This window comes from Macaca nemestrina, chromosome 15 (genome assembly GCF_043159975.1).
Source record: "Macaca nemestrina isolate mMacNem1 chromosome 15, mMacNem.hap1, whole genome shotgun sequence".
NCBI lineage: Eukaryota > Metazoa > Chordata > Mammalia > Primates > Cercopithecidae > Macaca > Macaca nemestrina.
In genome coordinates this window covers 54,040,593-54,061,324 of record NC_092139.1, presented here as the reverse complement: position 1 = coordinate 54,061,324, position 20,732 = coordinate 54,040,593, and the positions used below count along the sequence as shown (strand labels likewise).

General features: G+C 46.1%; 1 protein-coding gene across 5 annotated transcripts in view; it reads left to right on the top strand.

The window, feature by feature from the left end:
- LOC105486802 (Ral GTPase activating protein catalytic subunit alpha 2) overlaps nucleotides 1–20,732 on the top strand; it is a 318,021-nt gene that overhangs the window by 291,498 nt on the left and 5,791 nt on the right. For 3 of the 5 annotated variants that reach the window (XM_011749858.3, XM_071079738.1, XM_011749857.2), the window contains 2 exons: nucleotides 3,824–3,945; nucleotides 19,645–19,684. In XM_011749858.3, the coding sequence (XP_011748160.2) occupies nucleotides 3,824–3,945; nucleotides 19,645–19,649 (127 nt within the window). In that variant the 3' untranslated portion in view covers nucleotides 19,650–19,684. The remainder of the gene's footprint in view (nucleotides 1–3,823; nucleotides 3,946–19,644; nucleotides 19,685–20,732) is intronic. The other 2 variants (XM_011749855.2, XM_011749856.3) reach the window with 1 other exon arrangement.

The window sequence follows — 20,732 nt, the reverse complement described above, 5'->3', positions numbered from 1 at the left end:
TTCATATATAAGATTCTATTTAATCTTCCCAGCCATCCTGAGGACGGGTTGGTATCCCCATTTTACACATAAGACAACTGAGGCTGGGAGTTGGAACAGCTTGCCTTTGCTGTCTCACGTGTAAAATGGGGACATCAACACCTGGCAGAGAAGAGAGCAACTGGGATTCAAACCCTGCCTTCCTTCCACCAAAATACAAGCTCCTTCCTGACTGTCATGCTGCTGCTGTCATTTCTAAAAATTAAACAAACAATGAGAGTAAAGTTGGGGGACAGGTTCAGATTCTCAGACTCTCACAGCTCTGCAGATTCAGCAGGGTGTGTCTTGAGAGTCTCAAGAAGTTCTCTTGGAAATTTTTGATAAAATGTAACTAGTAATGGCATATAACCTCTTTAGTAAAGTAGGGGAATAATATTAATTTTTTTTATTTTTTATTCTAGAGACAGAATCTTGTTCTGTTGCCCAGGCTGGACTCATTAAACTCTTGCTCTTTAAAAAAGTACTTTGTTTTGTGTGACTTTTAATGAGATAATAATTCAGAACAGAATTAAAAGTTACACATTTGTTAGTAGACTTTTTAAGAGAACAAAAGGGCCATGGCTCGTATTGAAACAGGGATCGGATTTGTGACCCGGTGCCTCTTTCCGTGAAAGGTCTTTGACCATCCAGGGATGGACATTATTTCAGCATTCACTTCACATTTTAACATGTCTTACATGTGAAAAGCTTACAGGCATTTTGATGTCTAAATTATAAATGCCCTTTATTATAGAAAGCAACGAGCATTGAAGCCCTAAGGATATTAGGTAAGAAAATGTCAGATGATACTGCTCCAAATTCCCCTTGCTAGTATTCTACTAATTAATACAGTTAAGATCCCAGTGCTGTGTTTTTTATGGCTACTAAAGGAAATGATTTTTGGCACCCACAAGCTCCTTGGCTGTTTCTAAATGCCGCCAGAGCTAAGGGGATATTTGTTTACTCTTTGTCAGGGTGTTTACATGCCCTGGCTTGGGCCATGAGCGAAAATGTATTTGATGATCTCCTGGTCTCACCCCAGTCCCTAATGGATGTTTGTCTAAATGACAGCACCCAGTTTAGCACTGTTAACACTCCAGTTAGTAGGCGGGAGAGTGTGGGCTGTGTGTGACAGTCGGGGGCATGGATGGCAGGGTCAGGAACCTTCTCTGAAGGAAACACTTCCTCCTCCAGGATCCAGTTCTGGAAGCACCTTTGTGTTTTCTCTGTCTCCTACTGCCTTAATTTAGGAGTCAGACCATAAATATTCATTGAATCAGAGAATCTCACAACTTCATTATTACTCCTCTAAATACAGTGCTGGACTTTCTCTAAGGAGCCCAGATCTCTCAGCCTTGACAAGGACAAGCTTACAACAATTGGATAGTGCCATCCAGGATAGGGACGGTGGGCTGCCGTCTGGGGTCAGTTCATATTGTATTATGCAAAACGTCCCTTTGTAGGTTTGATCATGAGCTTGATTCACATAGCCAGCCACTTTCCAGATACGTGGCTTCCATAGAGTAGTTAGCAAAATGCACACGCATTTCCTTTTTGTTCACCATTGTCCCAAGCACTGTATGTGGATGTTGTGGATGCAGTGGGGCCTTTCAGGAAACAGCAGGACAATGCTAGGCAGAGCATGACAGGTCTTTAGAGGGACATGCCTGCTCTAACCCAGGCCCACAAGCAGACGACGGACTGAAAGGGGGAGCCATGAATTGAGCGTTGACAGCGGGCCACGGCGGTCCGAAGGCTCAGGTGGTTGTCAGCCATAAGTTTAGCTCAGCTCTTTGAGTAATTTGTCACGCCTCGCTCAGCCCCTGCTGGGCCAGCACGTGCCAGCTTAGTGTCAGAGTGCCTGTTCGCCAGACGGCCACTCAGGCCTAACGTCCTGCTGTTCCCCGGACCAGCGGCTTGCTGGGGCCATGCACGGAGGGCCGAGCCATGGCGACAGCCAAGTGCTGTGCAGAATAAGTGTGTTCATAATGAGACGTGAATGGCATTAGTGGGTCCCTCTAGAATTGGGCCTGAGCAGGCGCCTCTCGCTGAGGAAGTTTGGCAGCCTGTTCATTAAGGCGAGTCACCAGGAGTTCAGCCCACAGTCGAGAAGCCAGTTCAGGCTCATGCTGCCCAGGCCTTGGGCGGTTGTGCCCATCTATATAAAAGATCATAAATCATTAGAGGGGCCACTTTGGAAATCTTCAAACTTATTTTCCTTGCTTGAGGTTGCATAGAGCAAGCTTATGGAGAAATTCTGGCAGCACGCTGTGCAGTAGTGCTTTCCACAGTGACAGGCATGTCCTATATGTGTGCAATCCAGTATAGAACCCCTAGCCACATGTGGCTATTGAGTGCTTAAAATATATCTAGGTGGGGCGGGGGGTGGTGGGGGGCAAAGCAACTGAATTGTAGCTTTTTATTTTAATTAATTCAAATTTAAAATGAGATAGCCACGTGTGGCTCGTGGCTACTGTATGGGATAGCACAGCCCTAGAATGCCTCTGGTCTCCTCATGGTATGAAAATTATCCTCTGAATATAACTGAGGGAGTAGGGAGAGGAAGAGCCTGCGTTTAGAGATCGGTGTGCACCCTTTGCCATAAGAAAGTAGAAAAGTATTTGGCCATTTAAAAACACATGCTGTCTTGAAAGCTGATTGAAAGGGCATAATTGTCACTAACTTGTATTTTTAAAGAGGCCGTTTTGAAAAGATAGTTTGAAAATGTAGTGAGAAATGCTAGAGTTACGTTTCTTCTTCTGGAGCTGCAAATAATAAACTGATGGTGATCTACATTCCCTGTGTTCCTGGAGAATTAGCATGATTTTCAAAACGACTGAAACATGTCTTTTAACTTTTGCATTGATAATGAGGAAGGGGAAAATGAGACGTCATGCGGACTTCCCCAAGTGTTAATTCATAACGTCGTATGTGCAGTGCCTCCATCCATTGTCGGATTGTTCTGACGTTATCCTGTTATTGGAAGTGCATGATTCACCTTCTGAGGAAACAGAAGCCACACACAAAAGGGGAAGATTTGCTTTTTGCCCTGTGAAAGCCTGCCACACGCAGGGGTCCTATTAAGACAGCTGGAAAGTTGCTTCAGTGTGTTACGCTTGTAAGTTTTATTGGTGACTGGTTTTTGATTACACATTTGAATGCTGTGTGTTCCAGAGTGCAGTTTTAATTAAAAGGCAGTAGTCTTTTTAAAAAAAATTGCACTGTACACTCTTGATAGATTCTCTCACATAGTAGTTCTTATTTTCCAATGTTCACAGCTTGTCTTGGTTAGAGGCTCTGATGCCCCCTCAAAGTATATCTTCCTAGCCTTCTCTCTTCCCAGTATCTTGCATCTTCTTATTTTTAAGAAGCATCTGCACTGTTGTATTACCAAGTTGCTTGAAGTATCAACTCATGTCAATAGGCTAAGAATGTTTTATCCACTGAAATAGGACGTAAAAGATCTACCTATTGTCAGTGGAAAGAGATGCCGTTGCAATCAGTGTCTCCTGTTTTTGTTTAAATCAACCCTAATGATCTTATGATGTTATTCTGTAACTGTTGCCTTACATGTTTTTTAGTATTACTAGTATTAAATGCAATTAAAGTCTAAGAGAAACTTAGGTCTGAAAACCAGAATTTTGGTATGAATTATGACTAATATTTAATTTTCTGCAAGATGGTAAAGAACCTGCAGTATACTTTTTTACACAGAAAAAAATGCACAACAGTATTAAAAGTGAATTCTGTCACTGCTCTGCATGCCACTTTGCACACGCACTTTTTCCTTAACCGGTTACCGCAGCTATGAAGAGCGAGCTCTGTATCTCGAAGCAATAATTCAGAACCACCGCGAAGTCATGACATTCGAGGATTTCGCAGCCCAAGTCTTTTCTCCCTCTCCCAGCTACTCCCTCAGCGGAACGGGTGAGTGTCTACATTATTCTTCTCTCACGCGCTTAAGACGCATTCAAGCAGCAGATGTACACCTGTTTTTCACAGATAAATGCTTGCAAATTTAAGAAGAGCATTCTCCCTCTGAATCAACTAATGAATATCAAAAGGAATGATGACATTCATTTTAATTTGTTTTGTATTCGAGCTGTTCACTCAGTTCCTTTCTTCAGCTATCCTGTTAACCTTCAAATCTAGCAAGGTTAATGAACTTTTTCTCAGTAATGTGCTCCGGTTCATTCAGGAGTGTGGGTTTCTTGCTGAGCTGGGAATATGTTGTTTAAAAGCGATGCCCGAATCAGTGCTTACTTATCAAAAAAGAGTTCCTCACAGTGGAAGCCGTTGCTACTAATGCTAAATGGGGATTATGCTGCCGAGATACGAGGGTCAGGGATTAATGCAGGAGACATGGAAGGACAGTGTCCCGGGGTCCATCATTACAGCAATGCAGTGTGCGTGTGTCTCTCTGGAGTGGTCTGTGTCATGTGGACAAGCCGCCGACCGGAGCAGCACCTGGTGTGGAACCCGTTTAGAAACTAGCTTAGAATAATTTTCATTTATTAGGGCCAGTGGAAAATTGTGAAAGTTTCCATAGATTTCCTTGTTTTTAGGTTTTTATTCTTTTTATATTTCCAGCTTGGGGGGAAAAATACACGTACCGCCACTTAAACAGATTATATGATTACTGTGTGTTTCTTTCAAATAATAGAATTATTACTTGTAAATTTCTGCATATAATTACAGATTAATTGCCTTTCAGAGAGTAAATGGGATATTTAGCCAATGCATGTTGAAATTCTCACTGAGGAGCTTCCTTCTTCCACTGCTTTAGATGCAACTGTTAGAGTGCTTAATAGATTTCTAACCTGTGTCAATTGTCTCTGAACACTGCCTTACTTCTCCTATTCTGATTCGTTAACAAATATCTTATACACAAAGTGAAAAAAAATTAAATCCAGTGAAATAAATCACTTACAAATAAAATCAGCCATGCATCATTGTTTAACATCGCTGGCCTCAATCCTCGCCTCTCCGAGCTTTGTTGGGAGATAAGAGGGAGAGGTACGCACTTGCGCAGGGAGCCAGGAGCAGCAGGCAGAAGGCTTGGGAGATAAGCAGGCTGGCAGAGGTGCAGGAGCAGCACGATTTGCATAATCACGCCTCTGCTTCCTGGTGAGGCGTCAAGGAACACTGGGATGGCCTCTATTGATCTTTGTTGAACTGGAATACTAAGCAACATGAGAAAAGCTTATAACTTAAAGCTTTGATTAATGTTTCTTACATTAAAAAAGTGGAACAGCTGTGAATTGAATTCTTTTATACACTCTGCCAACATTCTATCTAAGACAAAAAAAAAAATTCGTTTCAAGGGAAATGAAGATTTCATACTCAGTCTGGCTAGAGATTTTAAATTGTTTCTAATTTTTCAGTGCAAGAACATGAGGGATCTGTAGCAAAGCTAATTTTAAAAAGATCTCATTCAGCTTTTTCCCACCCTCATGAGATTATTCCCCTCTTCATGAGGACTTGATTTTTCAGTGCAGGTTGTTTTTTGTTTCTTGTTTTTTTGTTTGTTTGTTTCTTTTAACTCTTGAGAAAGCTTTTTATTTCTTAAAATTAAACATGTAAATAATAACTAGCTGTTTTCATTCCTTAACTGTTACATTCTTAAGATTATTAAGATATTATCAAAATGAATAATGATGGACCTTGTTTCTATGTATATTTTAGCCTCTGTATAAACTAATTTGATCTTTTCCAAACATTCATAATTATTTAAACCAATTGAAATGAGGGAGATTCTAGGAGCAATTCGAGTTTTTAAGAACTCTACTTGGAGAGGATTGTCAATGGGCTTCTTCAAGAATGTCATATTTTTGAAAATTGCTTACCAGAATAAAGATTCTGACAGCATGTGAGGGTGGGCATTGGAACTTTTCTAAAAGGAATGTGAAACCAAACATGGAATATCAAGACAAATGCTATTCCCTCCACTTTTCAAATTATTAACATCAGTATTACATTTCATAGTGTTCATGGTTTAAGGTATTCAGTGTTGAGTGGGAAAATTTTTTATATGTCTATCATACCTATCCTTAAGTGTGATTTTTAAGTCTAGGCATACTGTTCTGTTTTAATTCTTTGCATATCTCCTCATAACGCTGAGCAGGAAGGAAGTAGATATAATCTTGATTTGAACTGAAATGTGGGGCAGTACAATGAGGACGGAGCATTTCAGCACCATAGACAAGCACGTTTTCAGAAGCATCTTACATACTGGCTTCGCTTTTGAAGAGTCCCTGTCCACTATCTGTTACTACTTCTACAGATGAAAACATTTGTCATTTGTTTACACTGTTATGTTCTTGGGACAAGTGCGATCAAACCCAGATGAGCCAGCCAGCTTAAACTAAGAAATTGAGGTGAAGTCTGTTCTTCCAAGCAACAAGCCAACTGGAAAAATTGACCCTGAGCGGCTTAAGCTCCCACAGTGCACTTAGGACCCAATCAGACCATCTCTGGCCCTCAGTGTCATCAAAGCAGGGCCTTGGGCTTGGGCTCACATGCATATGCACAATCTGAGGAATTAGGGGCTCCTAGGTTTTCTTTGTATCCTCACCAAAAGGGGCTTTATTATTAATGAAGAGGGAGCGTCACCTGAACGCTGCGTTCATTCCACACTGTATTGGTAGCAGCAAGCCAGAAAGCAGCATGCAGCCCCCACTTCTAGCGGGAAAGCCCCAATATCAGCCTTTAAGTCTGAAGTGAAAGTGGGAGATGTGCTCAGTGGGAGTGGCCTGTGCCTGAAGGTTCCACTGTTGGAAAATGCCCTCTGCCTCTGACTTCCCCCATCCAGGTGCTGTTACCCATCCGCCCAACAAGCCCTGTGGGGACGGGGTTGGCCAGGTGAACAGGCTTCCGTTCAGGATGCGCTGTCAACCACACATGGTGATGTAGCTGCTAATATATGAGTGCTCAGCTTTTTTCAAAGAGCTCTCAAAACAAAATCTGTTTTCCTAATCAGAAAATATTTTTAAAGACCATCATGTCTACCTTGTATCTATTCCATCCATTACTTGTATTGATAACACCTGACATGTAAAGATATTTCAACTACTTTTTTACCCAGCACTGTAGTTTACCTTCCTTTTTTGACCAGCAATAAATATAAATAATCTAAAAGGTAGCTAGTGTTAAAATATTGGTTGCAGTTAACATATATATGTTTTATGTATAAATACATTTATATATACATGTACATTTCTCTCTCACACACACACACACATATTGAGGTGGGGGACTAAATTTGTGTTTTCAATAATATCACCAAGAAAGAGGGAGCAGCAGAGAGGCCTTGAAAGGGTTAACTGGAATGGGCACCCTCGACTGCTGGGAGGGACTGATGTAATCACTGCAGCTCACAGCCAAGTGCATCTGTTCACCATGAGGTCATTCTTCTGCATGCTAATGATTTGGAAAATCAAGTCTAGTGTTTGACATTATCAGAAAAGATATAAATAGTGTAAATCTTTACTTTTTGGAAGTTGCTCTTATAAAAGAGAAAAAAGGAACTTTACATTGGACCTGAGATTTTTTTTCAGAACTGCCTTAAAGATTGTGTCTGGATCTAAAAATCTTGGAGGAATCCACTTGTGTCTGCTGATAAATCAATCCCCAGATCACTATTTCAGTCACAGCTAGCAATCTGGTAGCCAAGGGCTACAGGTATGTCTCATTTCATATCTAATTTTAAGAATTTCCAAGTGCCTTTGTCCGAAGTCGATAAAGATAGATTTTTCCCAAAGAATGTTCAAAACCAAGTTAAATGAGTGGTTCTTCTCAGAATACCCAAACTGACTTGTGTTTACTGAAGATGCCAGTACTACGTATGGTTCCTTTCTCCTTCAATATTGCTATAGAGAGCCAGCAGAGGGAGCACAGATCTTTGTTTATTTGTTAGCCCTGCATAAACACAGCATTTGATTTCTCCAAGATACGGTCAGAAATACTTCCTCCTTTATGACAGGCTGGATTGTAAAGGCTCCAGGATTTAGAACAAGTGGGAGAAAATTCCTCACTATGCTTCATCAGAGTCTGCCACTTTTAATGTAGGTCGTATTTGGAGCTTAAACCAGATTAGTCTGAGTCGGTCTTAGGATGCCGCTGCCATTCCTGCTATTGCACAAAACTGCAAACTTTTATCTTTCACACAATTGCTTGGACACCCTCGTGGAAAGGGTTATTTATGCCACTTACCTAATGAAAAAGACTTTTGTAGCTTTTCTTCTACAACACGGTCATTATGTTAAGTTTGCAGAACCTTTACCAGAAGACTCTGCCTGGTGTCACTGAGTCATTTTGGTGGCCAGTAAAATCTTCTCCTAAAACTGCAGATGGAGGCACTTATGTTACACATTTGCCTCAAAGCATATCTATGATGTAGACACTACACAAACTCCTCTTAGAACTTACCAGCCTTTGCCCAGAGAGATACGGCTACACCCAGCTTTTGCTTGGTAAGGCCTCCGCACCATATGCAGTCTTGTCATTCTGCATGCAGTCCTGACAGGTAATCTTCCTTGGCTCTTTCACCAAGCAGTTAATAATCAGGTTAACTCCTAGAAACAGCACCAGTAAATCCTAACCCAAACCCCAAAAAAGAGTTTCCCCACTCATTGAAAGGATAGTCATGTGACAGACTCGTTCCATTTGTATTCATTCTCTCTCTGTTAAAGTGGTCTTAATACGGTTTTAATCAATAGTACTTCTTTTGAATCGTATGTGTTCAACTTCCCCATAACTTTGCTGAAGCCAGCAAAGAACATCACAGAATGCTGAACTAGAAGGGACTTCAGGAAAGATCATGTCTAACCCTGTCACATTAATTTTGAGCGAGCTGAAGGCCAACCCATGAAATGACCACCGAAGGTCATGGGCAAGTTGGAATCAGGGCCAACTCAACCTTCACCTCCCCATTCCCCATGGAAATGCCAGCCCTGTGCCCACACTATAGTGATAATCCCATAATCAGAGCCATAGCTACCAACTCTTTATTAATACTAAAGGCCAGAATCATATTTTACTCTATTCAGATAATCCAGAAGTTTTCCCTTTTGGTCTCACTCTGTCGCCCAGGTCTGGATTGCAGTGGTGTTAGTACAGCCCACTGCATCCTCCCCGTCCCAGGCTCAAGCGCTCCTCTAGCCTCAGCCTCCTGAGTAGCTGGAACTACAGGCATAAGCCATCACATCCAGCTAATTTCTGTATTTCTTATAGAGACAGGGGTTCGCCGTGTTGCCCAGGCTGGTCTTAAACTCCTGGGCTCAAGCGATCTGCCCACCTTGGCCTCCCAAAGTACTAGGATTACAGGCGTGAGCTACTGCACCCGACCGAGAAGTTTTCCTTAAATACAAGTTATCTGATATCACCATCTATTCAATAACTCAGCCATCCCACTCAGCACCCTCAGCACACTTGGCTGTAGCTGGCCAAAGTGTTGCCACACGTCTTACAGACAACTGCCTTGTACAGATGTTTCTTCTACCCCCATAATCCCTTCTGGACACAGCCCAAGTCTTCCTTCCCTCATAACTGGCTTGATTTTGACCACTTTTGCTTTGATTTTTTCCAATTTAAGATGTATTCTTCTTGCAAAGATGGAACAACATCGATAGAAAGTTTTTTTACTAGCTATCATTCCATCACCAAGAGCCAGTGGTGCTCAACTCTGGCTGCACATTGGAATCCCCTGTGAAGCTGTAAAGATACTGATGCTTGAGTCCCTCCACTAGATTCGGATTTATTGGTCTGGGGTGTGGCCTGAGCATGGAATTTTAAAAAAGAAAAAAAACAAAAACAAAAAAACTGAGGACATTTTAACATGCAGGCAGGACTGAGAACCACTGCCCTAAATCCTCTCTGTAATATTTAGGTCTTAATTTTAGTGCCATCTAACTTGTGATTATGTATATCTTGATTTTCCTTAGCATATATAAGCCTTTATCCTGTGTGTGTGTCTCCTCTCCATAATGGACTGTAAATTCTTTTTTTTTTTTTTTTTTTTTTGAGATGGAGTCTCGCTCTGTCACCCAGGGTGGAGTGCAGTGGCCGGATCTCGGCTCACTGCAAGCTCCGCCTCCCGGGTTTACGCCATTCTCCTGCCTCAGCCTCCCAAGTAGCTGGGACTACAGGCGCCCACCACCTCGCCCGGCTAGTTTTTTGTATTTTTTTAGTAGAGACGGGGTTTCACCGTGTTAGCCAGGATGATCTCGATCTCCTGACTTTGTGATCCGCCCGTCTCGGCCTCCCAAAGTGCTGGGATTACAGGCTTGAGCCACCGCGCCCGGCCTGGACTGTAAATTCTTTAGAGAATGGTACATGGGATTTCTTTCCTACGTGCAACAGGAGTGAATAGAAAGGAGGACAGAAAGGAATCAGGCTGTTGCTTTAAGCAGAATAGGTGTGTCTCTAGACCGCAGATGTGTGGGCCTGATGCAAGATGCAGAGCAAACACTCATAATTATGTTTCATCTGTCCTCTCCTTCCCAGTCTCTTAGTGAAAGTGGGCCACTGACAAGAAATCTGATAAGAAGCCGGTGTGGAGAAAGGCAGGGGAAGTCAGGAGCAGGGGAAGTCAGGAGCCGGCGAATCCATAGACGGAGTAACTGAAACTTGATTCAAGGTGCTTTCGTAGATGGTCTCAAGGGTCTTAAAGGGAATTATCGATTACCCTGTTTAGCACCATTTTAGGCTTCGTGCTGCTTCATCCCTTTGTTCCTTTACTCTCCTCGGAGTCAGCTCTGGAAGAGATGAGACAAGCATTCTTTTCATTTGCTTGGCTAGAAAAGCGCCACTGCTACCTGTCAGATGTTACCATCTCTTACGTGGTCCCTGTTGCCCCTGGAGGCTGCCACTGAGCAGGACTGTGCAGGGCACTTCAGGCAACACAAAGTAAAGCTCTGGGAACCTCATGCAGGCCTGTATCTCTCCTTCCTTTGTGAAGCTTGAACTCTTATTGGAGAAAAGCAGATACTCATGAGCCACAAGAAATGGCTATTAATAAGCCCAGATAAGTTTCCTCCAAACTATAACCTGTCTCAAAAAGATAACCAGCCAGTGGTTTAGGCCAGTTGGGTTGAGATTTCCCTGAGATGAACCATGCCATTTGCCTTGTGAACTTGAGGAGAATGAAAACTTGCCTCGTGTGTGTTAGCTATTCTACTAAGCATCCTGCCAGCCGGTTTGGAACTTCCCCACATTGCCTAATGTCTGAGAACTGGAAGGCCCATGGACAAAAATAAAAAGATAGAGGATAGTAAATGTGAGAAGAGCAGAGAGAAAGAAACCACATGTTTCAGAGCCACTGCGGGGACAGTGACAACTCCTGACAACCCTGGGGCTGATGCTGGGGCTATTCATAGGTTCCCAGAATAAGAAGTGGCCTGAGATCATTCATTTTGAAGTGTCGACCTTGCACTGAATCTGTTCCTTTGGCGGAACTCTGAAGGTGCAGCTTTTTCTGTGAAATGCTGCGTTGGGTTCTGGGTTCCCAATCCTTACAGGGTTTTAAGTGCAGGTGGCATCTTCCTCCTGCCTGACTGCTAATTACAGCTCAGGGGATGCTTTAGCAGTTGCCAAGAGATGGCTGGCAGGTACCAGGAATTTTTCTCAGAGACAATTTTTGGAAATAACTCTTAATTAAAGCTTGTTTGAAATAACCTTGAGAATTTGTTTCAGAAGAACCTGGAGCTCCCGACACCCCAGGTTCACATTCCTTGTGAACCGTGACTGTGGCCCTCAAGTCCTCCTGGCTCAGCAGGTGGTGCATGCACAACCTCAGCTGCTGAGGGGCCTCCTAGAAGACTCTGGTTTTGCTCAAATTCCTGTTCAGCAACAGCCAAACCAAAGCAGAGGCCAAATGGAGCCTCTCTTATTTGCAGTTAAGTCTTCTGACAGAAAGAAGAAAGAATATTTTATACTGTCCTTTTCCAGGAAGATATAGGATAATAACAGGAACTAAACCTGTCAGTAGCACAGGTTTTCTCTATAGAGAAAAGCCGGTTCCTTTTTGCCCATTAGCCTTTAAAGTCCCTCAAAACAGCTGAAGGAATAAAATCCCTTAAAAATGGAAACATGCCCATCCATTTTGAAATAAATAACTTTATGTATTTACAACGTTGATGTGGCCAAATTCTCAGTACACAAGCAACCTAGTAGCATCACCGTGGACAATGCCGAGAAAGAGTAGGGAAAACCCTGTTTTGTGACCACTTCAAGAATATAAGACAATAGAATCCAGATGCATAGAGGACGTGTTCCACCTACCTGTGCCCCCACGCAGAGGCTCCTCTGGCCTTTCCCGCAGCACTCAGCTGTGACCTGTGGTGGGAACCAGTGGCCTTCACCATTCCAGCATCTGTCTTCTCCTGTGTGGGACTGTGTGATCTATGAGATTGCCTGAGGATAAGGAAAAGCAATCATGGGTCTGGCTTGGAAAGGTTCCACTCCCCCATACCCCTAATCTCAGGCAAAACAGGAAGTGCGCACACCTTGCCTTGCCATTGCTGCTGAATGTGTTTGGGCAGACCCTGCAGTCAGCGTGCATCCCAGAGCCCATGCGCTGTCATTAGGGAAGCCCTGCTTCCTAGCTACATCCCTAGGGTGCAGAGAAGCAGCTGGAGAAACAGTGAGACTCCAGTTAGCACCACAGCCTCCAGGTAACATCTGGGCATGCAGCTTTGTGAGGCCAGGCGCTCTGGACCGGGGTGACAGTCACTGACCCAACAGCATCACACATGAGAGCCCCAGAGGAAATCAGTCACCACGGAGAAGGAAGGAGGAGACCAGAAGTGGAAATCTGCAGCCCGCTAGGCTGACTCTGCTCTTTCTCCCACTTACCCAAAGCTAGCAACTTGCTCAAGGCCAAATTGAGATATTAAACCTCAGGTCCACTCAAGACCTGGGGACACAGAGGGACACACCTTTGCTACAATTTCAGTAGATGCGAACTGCAGCTTCACTCCTCAGAGCGTCTCATAAAGCCCACAAAAGTGGGTTTTCTCATAAAGCCCATAAATGTTTACCAAACATTGAATATGCCAGTTGCAGAGATGGGCAAGACAGACAGCAGCCCTTCCTCCACTGGAGGCTCACCTTCCAGACTAGCGAGTAGACGATGGTGTCTGTTCTCAGGAGCTGAAGAGTGCTGAGGAGAAAAGACAACAGGGAAAGAGCCTTGGGAATGCTACTGAGAAAAACCCAACACACCTGGGGTGGGGGTGCACTTTAAAATAGGGGGTCAGAGAAGGCCTCCCTGGAAAGGCGGCATGTGAAAAATGATGAGGAGGGAGGGGCAGGAAAGAGCAGGTGGAAGGGCCTGAGGCAGGGACTTTCCCGGCACAATCAAGGAACAAGGAGCCCAGCCTACTTAGAGCTGAGCAAGCCCGGGTGGGCAGGAGGAACAGGGAGGTCAGAGTGGCCTTGCGGGCAGAGGACAAGACCTTGGCTCTTGCTCTGGTGAGTTGGGCAGCACACAAAGCCTGTGAAGCAGCAGAGTGCTATGATATGACTCTTCTACAAAGGGCAGTCAGGCTTCAGTGGGGAGGATGCACTGTGGGGAGGGGGGACAACTTCCATGACAGTTTACTCGCCATGTATTCCCATCTCCAGACACGCAACAGGCATGTCATATGTGTCTGGTGCATGAACGGATGTTATGCTCATACAAGAGGTGTTCTGCCTGAACATTCCCTGGGGGACACTAGAGGGGCCCTCAGCGGTGCCCCCTCACTCCAGCACCACAGAACACAGCCACTATCCTGGATTGCCCAGACAGGCAGAACGTGGAGCTCAGCCACATGTCCCACCCTGCCCTCAAGACCCTGCAGACCCCTGTGAGTTCCAGTGCTCGTGAGTACGGGTGTGCATGAAGAATCGCGCAGATGGCCACCCCCGCTACACAGAAAGTGACTTCAAGAAACTTTAAACACCTCAGTGACACAGAAGGGCAAGGATGGGAGGCCAAGGCTCCCTAGCTTTTTTTACTCTTACAAAAATGGTCTCCAGGACTCTGTGAACTGTAACCATTCTTTATGTATGTGTAGAGATGTGCAATTTACTGCACGCTTTCCGCAGAGTCCCCCGCCCATGGGGCAAGATTGCTCTGACAGTTGAGGAATGGAGGCAGGCTGGTTTTTCCATCACCAGGTGGCTGTTCATGTCCCAACCAGGGCTCGAGCACTTAGGCCTCTTAGTTCTCAGACAGGACTCATTGCTCCACCCTACAGCCCCCTTGCGTCTCCGTGCCTGCTGTGGGGGACCCACCCACAGGAATGAACAACCCAGTGGCGGGGAGGAGCCCTTCTTCGGTGGCAGTGGCAAAATGTTCCTCCCTGAAGGCAGAAAGGACTGTTTTCTAGAATGTGTAACCTGTACAGTTTTTACAGTGGCAAAGGCACACCCACTTTGGCACAGATAACTGAGAAATTTAACTAAAGGGTTGCCTACTTTACAATTCAAAAGGAGCACCACAGAAATAATTCACATATAACAAGTATCTTAATTATGGGCCAAAATTCCTTTCTGAGGACAAGACAATTTTTATCAATGAAACTACCAGACACGTCCATTGCTTCTGCAGTGTCTCCTCAGACACCTCACAAAAATACCTAGAACTCACTGTCCTCCCACAATCACCATGGATGTAACTGCTACATTTTCTTGAGCTGTTGATTATTAGGGAAATTTTTAAAATATAGTCCTGAGTGGTGCACACACTCCCAGCGTATCTTGGGACAAATCACACGGTAATCCCACCTCACTGCCGCAGTCACTCCTGAGTTGTTTTAAAACAGATCAATTCAAGTTAGAATAAGCTTGGGAGACAACCTGGAAGGGAAAACAAGTCACTGAAAAGCAGTGTGCCATCGGTGGGGTGGCCCTCTTTGCTTTGAGGGTGGTGCGAGGCACAGCAGGAGAGGTGCTGGTGGCACCTGCAGAGCTTCATAGCTGCCCTCGTTCCCCTGCTTGCCTGGGTGCCCCTGGGGGATTTTCTTCCTGAAATCTCAGAGCCATTTCTGTTGTGTCACTTTTGGAATCATGGGAATAGTAGTGCCACCCAGACCACCTTCTATTCTATTTTGCCATTTTAAAAACCAGCTTGTTGAGATCTAATTCACATATCATGCAGTTCAGCCATATGAAGTATACAAGTCAGTGTCTTTGGTCTATTCATTAGGTTATGCAACCATTACCACAGTCAAATTCTATAATATTTCATCCCCCTTTAAACAGCCTGCCGATAGTCAATCCCCCTTCTCCCCGCCCACCCCTCAACTCTAAACAACCACGAATCCACTTTTTGTGTCTATGGACCTGCCCATTCTGGACATTTCATATAAATAAAATCATCCCATATGTGGTCTTTGGTGGCTGACTTCTTTCTCTTAGCATACTCTTAAGGTGCCTCCATGTGTAGCCCATATCAGTATTCCATTTATTTTTATTGCCAAATATTCCACTGTACGGATAGACCACATTTTGTTGGTCCATTCATCTGTTGATGGACATTTGAGCTGTTTCCACTTTTGGTCACTGTGAATATTGCTGCTGGGAACGTTCGGGTCCTGTGTGGCCATTCACTCATGTGGCTTCAGTCTGGTAAAGTACGCAGACTTCCCGTGGCCAAGATGCAGCGGAAATCTTGGTGCTTATGTTCTGTGAGAGTGAGAGAGGGTCTGGAAACATTTCTTTATGATGGCCTAACAAGAAAGTTGACACCAAGATATTAATTTTAAATTTATAATTTAGTTTAATTTAGTAATAGAGCCACACAAGTACGTTACAGTCAGGGAAGAGAAAGAAAAAAATGCCAGGAAAATTCTTTTACCAATGATCCACCTGCTCACTTAGCCCCGGCACGGGAGCAGCACATATACAGGCACACGCTTCACGCACTTTCCCTTCTTCCCTCCCTTCCTGCCGGTTCAGCTGTCCCAGCTTTCGGCTTCTGAACCATGGGTGATGGGCAAGACCAACAACCAGAAAGAGGAAGCCAAACCCAGAGTCAGAGCCAGGGCCAGGACACAGCCACTGCTGCTGGATTGGAAATACTGGAAGCCATCCTTGGGCCATTTGGAGATGTTAATTAGGCTGGCTAATTCCCACTGGCCTTGGGTTGCCAGTGTTGAGTGTGTGGGCTTACCCCATCCACTGCCTGCACCTGTTCCCTTCCTCAGAGCCATTCCAAGGGATCTGAATAGCCCAGACAGCTCTCTGATCTCCCACTCTGTCCGCCTTCCTGCTGGTAGGATATTTAGCACTTGCCTAAAGCTGGAGCCCTAGTCCACTCTTTCTCTCCCTCATGCATGCCAGCTCTCAAAATAATTCTCTTTCCTAATTATCTTGAACCAGCTAATCATTTTCCACACTGACTGATCAGTAACCAGGATCCAGAGACAGGCAGCCGCGTTTCTTGTCTGACCCTGCCCAGCATCATCCCAGGTGGCAGTTCTGGATGGCAGCCTTTCCTCAGAGGCAAGAAGCTTGGTTCAAAGCCTTGCTCTCTTGCTATCCCAGTGAGTACAGCTGGAGAAAGCATGCCATAGAAAGGCCCACCAATTCCTGGAGCGCCTCTGCTAGGCGGAGCCGCACACAACACAACACATGTCCAGCCAGCCTCTTGTTTCCTGTCCTGCTTTAAATCCCTGTTGATATCCAGAGTATCAGAGAAGTCACACAAGGCGGAAGAAGCAAGACATCTTTCTTCAGAAGTGACTTCTGGATTCCTCCAGCTCAACTCTGCATCTGAGCTGCCAGTTGGCCACAGTTTGGCCTTTTGGTGTCTGAGTTAAACCGTTAAGGGCTGTCCCTGAGGAGTCTTGCTCAACTGCTCTTAGATATGAGTGGGGCTGGCTTCGATTCCCAGCCCCACAAATAGGTAAAAATGACTTCGAATGTAAAACACACATTAACCCTATAACCCAGTGTCACAACCTTTTTTTTTTTTGGGGGGGGGGGGGGACAGAGTTTCGCTCTGTTGCCCAGAATGTAGTGCAATGGCACCATCTTGGCTTACTGAAACCTCCACCTTCCCAGTTCAAGCAATTCTCCTGCCTCAGCCTCCTAAGTAGCTGGGATTACAGGCGCCTGCCCCCACACCCAGCTGATTTTTTAGTGTTTTTAGTAGAGACAGGGTTTCACCATGTTGGCCAGGCTGGTCTTGAACTCCTCACCTCAGTTGAGCCACCGAGCCCGGCTGTCACAACCTTTTATCCATTATCACCCCACCGTGGAGCCTTCTGAGACATTTTGGTTTCCTAATTAGTCCCCTCCCCTGAAACAGCACAGAAACACCATGTGTCTGTTTACTTACAGTACTTATACATACTGTGCTGTACACATATAAAGAGTAGGCTATTTTGCCACCCCAAATTAGACTGCATGCTGTAACTTTTCTCCCAGATCCCCCAAAGGCAACGGTTTCATCTGCTTTGGTCACCACTGTAACCCAGAGCCGAAAACAGTGCCTGGCACATATCTGCTGCCCATTTGACAAAGGGATAGGACAGTTAGGCTTTGTGTCTCTCCCCTATCCCCGCCAGGCGTCAGGTCCCTCCTGGCCGCTTCCCACCCCCCATCTCCAAGCACATTGCCCTCCAGGTGCCCTCCGCACTGCCCAGGTTGATCAGTGCCCTGTGTGTACCCCAGAGATATATCGAGAAGCTGACAGCTTACTCCTCTGCTCCACGACTGGAACCCCACCCTTTGGGAGCACTGCCGTGTGTCAAGGGCAAGTGACATTTGAGCCCCATGGAATAATCAAGGCAGCCCCCAACTGTCTCTGTCTTTGCATCTCCTTAACTCAACCATGGATTGGCAGTTACTGAGACATTCTTTGTGGTCCAGCACACCACACCAGGCTGCGTCTGGGGACACACAGGAGAGGGGCAACCCAGTCCTCATCAGCAATTACAAACAAGTCCTCCATTGTTAGCTGCGCCATCTGCTTTCTTGGTTTCTACCAATCGGGTGCCTGTACACACAGCATAACCAGGGCTGAGGGGCTGCAGAGGAGTGAGATCAAGGAGCCCCTTCATAAAGAGACCCTTTGCTCACACTGGAGGGTGTCAGTGGCATGGTGCTCTAAAAGCCGAACTTCCTCAACTCAAGGAAGACCCATGCAGATATGCTCTATGTTTGCCCTCTTCCATGAGAGGAAATGGGGGCCCTACAGCACAGTGCACTGGGGGGAATCAGAAATCTAAATGATTAAATCTTCCAGAGGATCCACGGAAAACATTCTAGTCCGTGACCAACAGTCAGCAGCAGCCCAGAACCTCTTGTGCCCAAAGAGCACAATCAAGTGTGGAGAAGGAACGGCGTTCACGGTGGGTGGGAGTCGGACCGAGTGTGGAGAAGGAACGGCGTTCACGGTGGGTGGGAGTCGGACCGAGTGTGGAGAAGGAACGGCGTTCACGGTGGGTGGGAGTCGGACCGAGTGTGGAGAAGGAACGGCGTTCACGGTGGGTGGGAGTCAGACCGAGGATCATATATGAGCCACGATCAGTTATTGATCCAGAATCTCCTAACCCCAAATAATTTTCTTGGGAGAAAGGGACAATCTTCATCCATAGATTGGAAAAGATGGCTCCATAGCAGTGCACATTTCTTTCATGGAGCCTTGGCTAAGAGAATGGTAGTGGTCTCCTCCTGATGGCTGCTGGAGCCACCATCTTAGAAGTTTGCCCCTGTCACCGTGCCAACCTTGGCAGAGGGGGTCAGCAGAAAATCCATGTTTACAACTGTGGCTGTGCAGAGAATGGTCCACATCGCTGATGAATGTCCTTTGTCGGGATTTGACGGTTGTCTAGTGACACAGAATTCAGGAGAGTTGTGGGGGCTGAGAGTTCAGGGGAAGCTACTGCCTGATGCAGAAAGAGGATGCATTCACCAAGGAAACCCCGCTGTAGAAAATAGGATGGTGTGAAAGGGGTGGAAGAACCTGTCACAAAGCATAGAAAAGCTAAGATCCCCCTCAGTTCTGGGTGACTGCTGAGACCCTGCTGCTCTGTGGGTGAGAGTGACCTTATGGTCCAATTTTCCCGCTCCAGGGTCCCCTCCCAAGCTTTCCTCTGCACAGGATGCTGTGTGTCCCCTCCCTGAGGACTGTCACATTGCAGGTGACACCAGTATTAACACACTGTGCGTAACTCAGAAACCTGTAAAATGAAACTTGGAGACATGTAAACTTGCCCACCTAGGGGGTTTCAATTATTTTTTCAGGTCATCCATTGAATTTCAGATGCTTCTCTTGAAAACACTTTTATCTTTGTATTTTAAACAAAATCAGTCAGGAAAAGTTGGAGAGCAGGAAAAGGATATAGCTGTCAGTGCGGTTCAGCATCTGTAGGGCTCCTGACAGGGTCTGCATGCATAGACCCTGGGAGTGTTAATGTCTCTCTCATTTCACATTTGCAAAGATGACATCGGCTTCTATTTTGTCCTATCAAGTAGCATTTTCAAGTGAGTTTTCAGTTTTTACTGATTGACAAGGCTGCAAAACTGCTTGGGCAGCTCAGGGATAAATGTATTATTAGCACTGTGTTAATGATCAAGTTGGAGCTGTGGGCTGCTGTGTGTGTATTCACTCGATTTTGTGTTCTTTCCCTTCAGATTAAAACACGTAAAGGTCTCATTACAATATTTGAGCAAGGTAAGACAGACACTTCAGTGGATTTGTCCAGCCACCCTGCTATGGGGAGGGGGTGGGACTTTTCTAACCGGCTGCCCTTGGTAGCGGACCCTGCATCGGTGCTCCTCGCCCTCCTGGGCCTTCCCCTCCCGAGCGGCCCTGCCCGCACTCCTGCCCCTGCATGTCTGCGCTGCCCGGGGAAGCCCAGCCTTGCCTTTCTTCTGCCCGTGCACTCGGGGAAGAATCCGACACCAACACCTGCTATCCCGGAAAATGTCTTTGTCACCTACCCTTTTGTGTGTGGAGCTGTAGGGGGCCGGTGGGCACGGGGGCCACCCGCTTTTTTGTTGCCCAGGCCTGGAGGAGCAGGGTCTTGAGATGGGCCGATAAGACACAGCACATGCTGGGCCGGCCTTTGGCCGCCAGCCTTAAAGGAGGCCTCTGAGGCCTCCACGCGGGGAGGGCAGGTTGTGGCGGGGGCTGCTGAATGGAACAGCTGGGGAAGGAAAAGCAGATAAAAGCTGCGGAGTGCAGAGGGTGGAGACCCAGGGATGCGCTGCGGTCTAGGACCCAGAGGATAGGCTGGCCGTGGCAGATGTGACCTCCCCAGCCCACCTTTCTGTCCTGGGTCTGGGGTCCAGGCCCTGCCTGCGGCGCTCTGATGGATGGTAGCTGCCTTGGCAGGGCTGTCTGAAAACCCTGTCCCGTGTGGCCCGGGCTGCACCACCTCCCAGGCTCACAGGTGGAAGGCAAGCAGTTGGTAATGACAAGGATCATGGCAGTGCCCTTCACAGGAGAAAGCAAGTGAGCGAGCTGTCATTCATGAGCCTGTCACCCACAGTGGAATGCAAAGCACAGAACCGGTCACTTTGTCTCAGTAAATATGGAAGTGGGATGTTAGGGTCCAGATTTGTTGGTTTATCCAAACCTTCACCCTCCTCTGCCAGGCAGGGCTGTTGGACCTGCAGGCCAGAGGAGCAGCCGGCGCCACAGCCAGCCGACCCTCCAGCCAGCTGCCCTTTCTCTTCCCCTCACCCGTGGCTTAAGCCCAGGCCTGGTATTGTCCCAA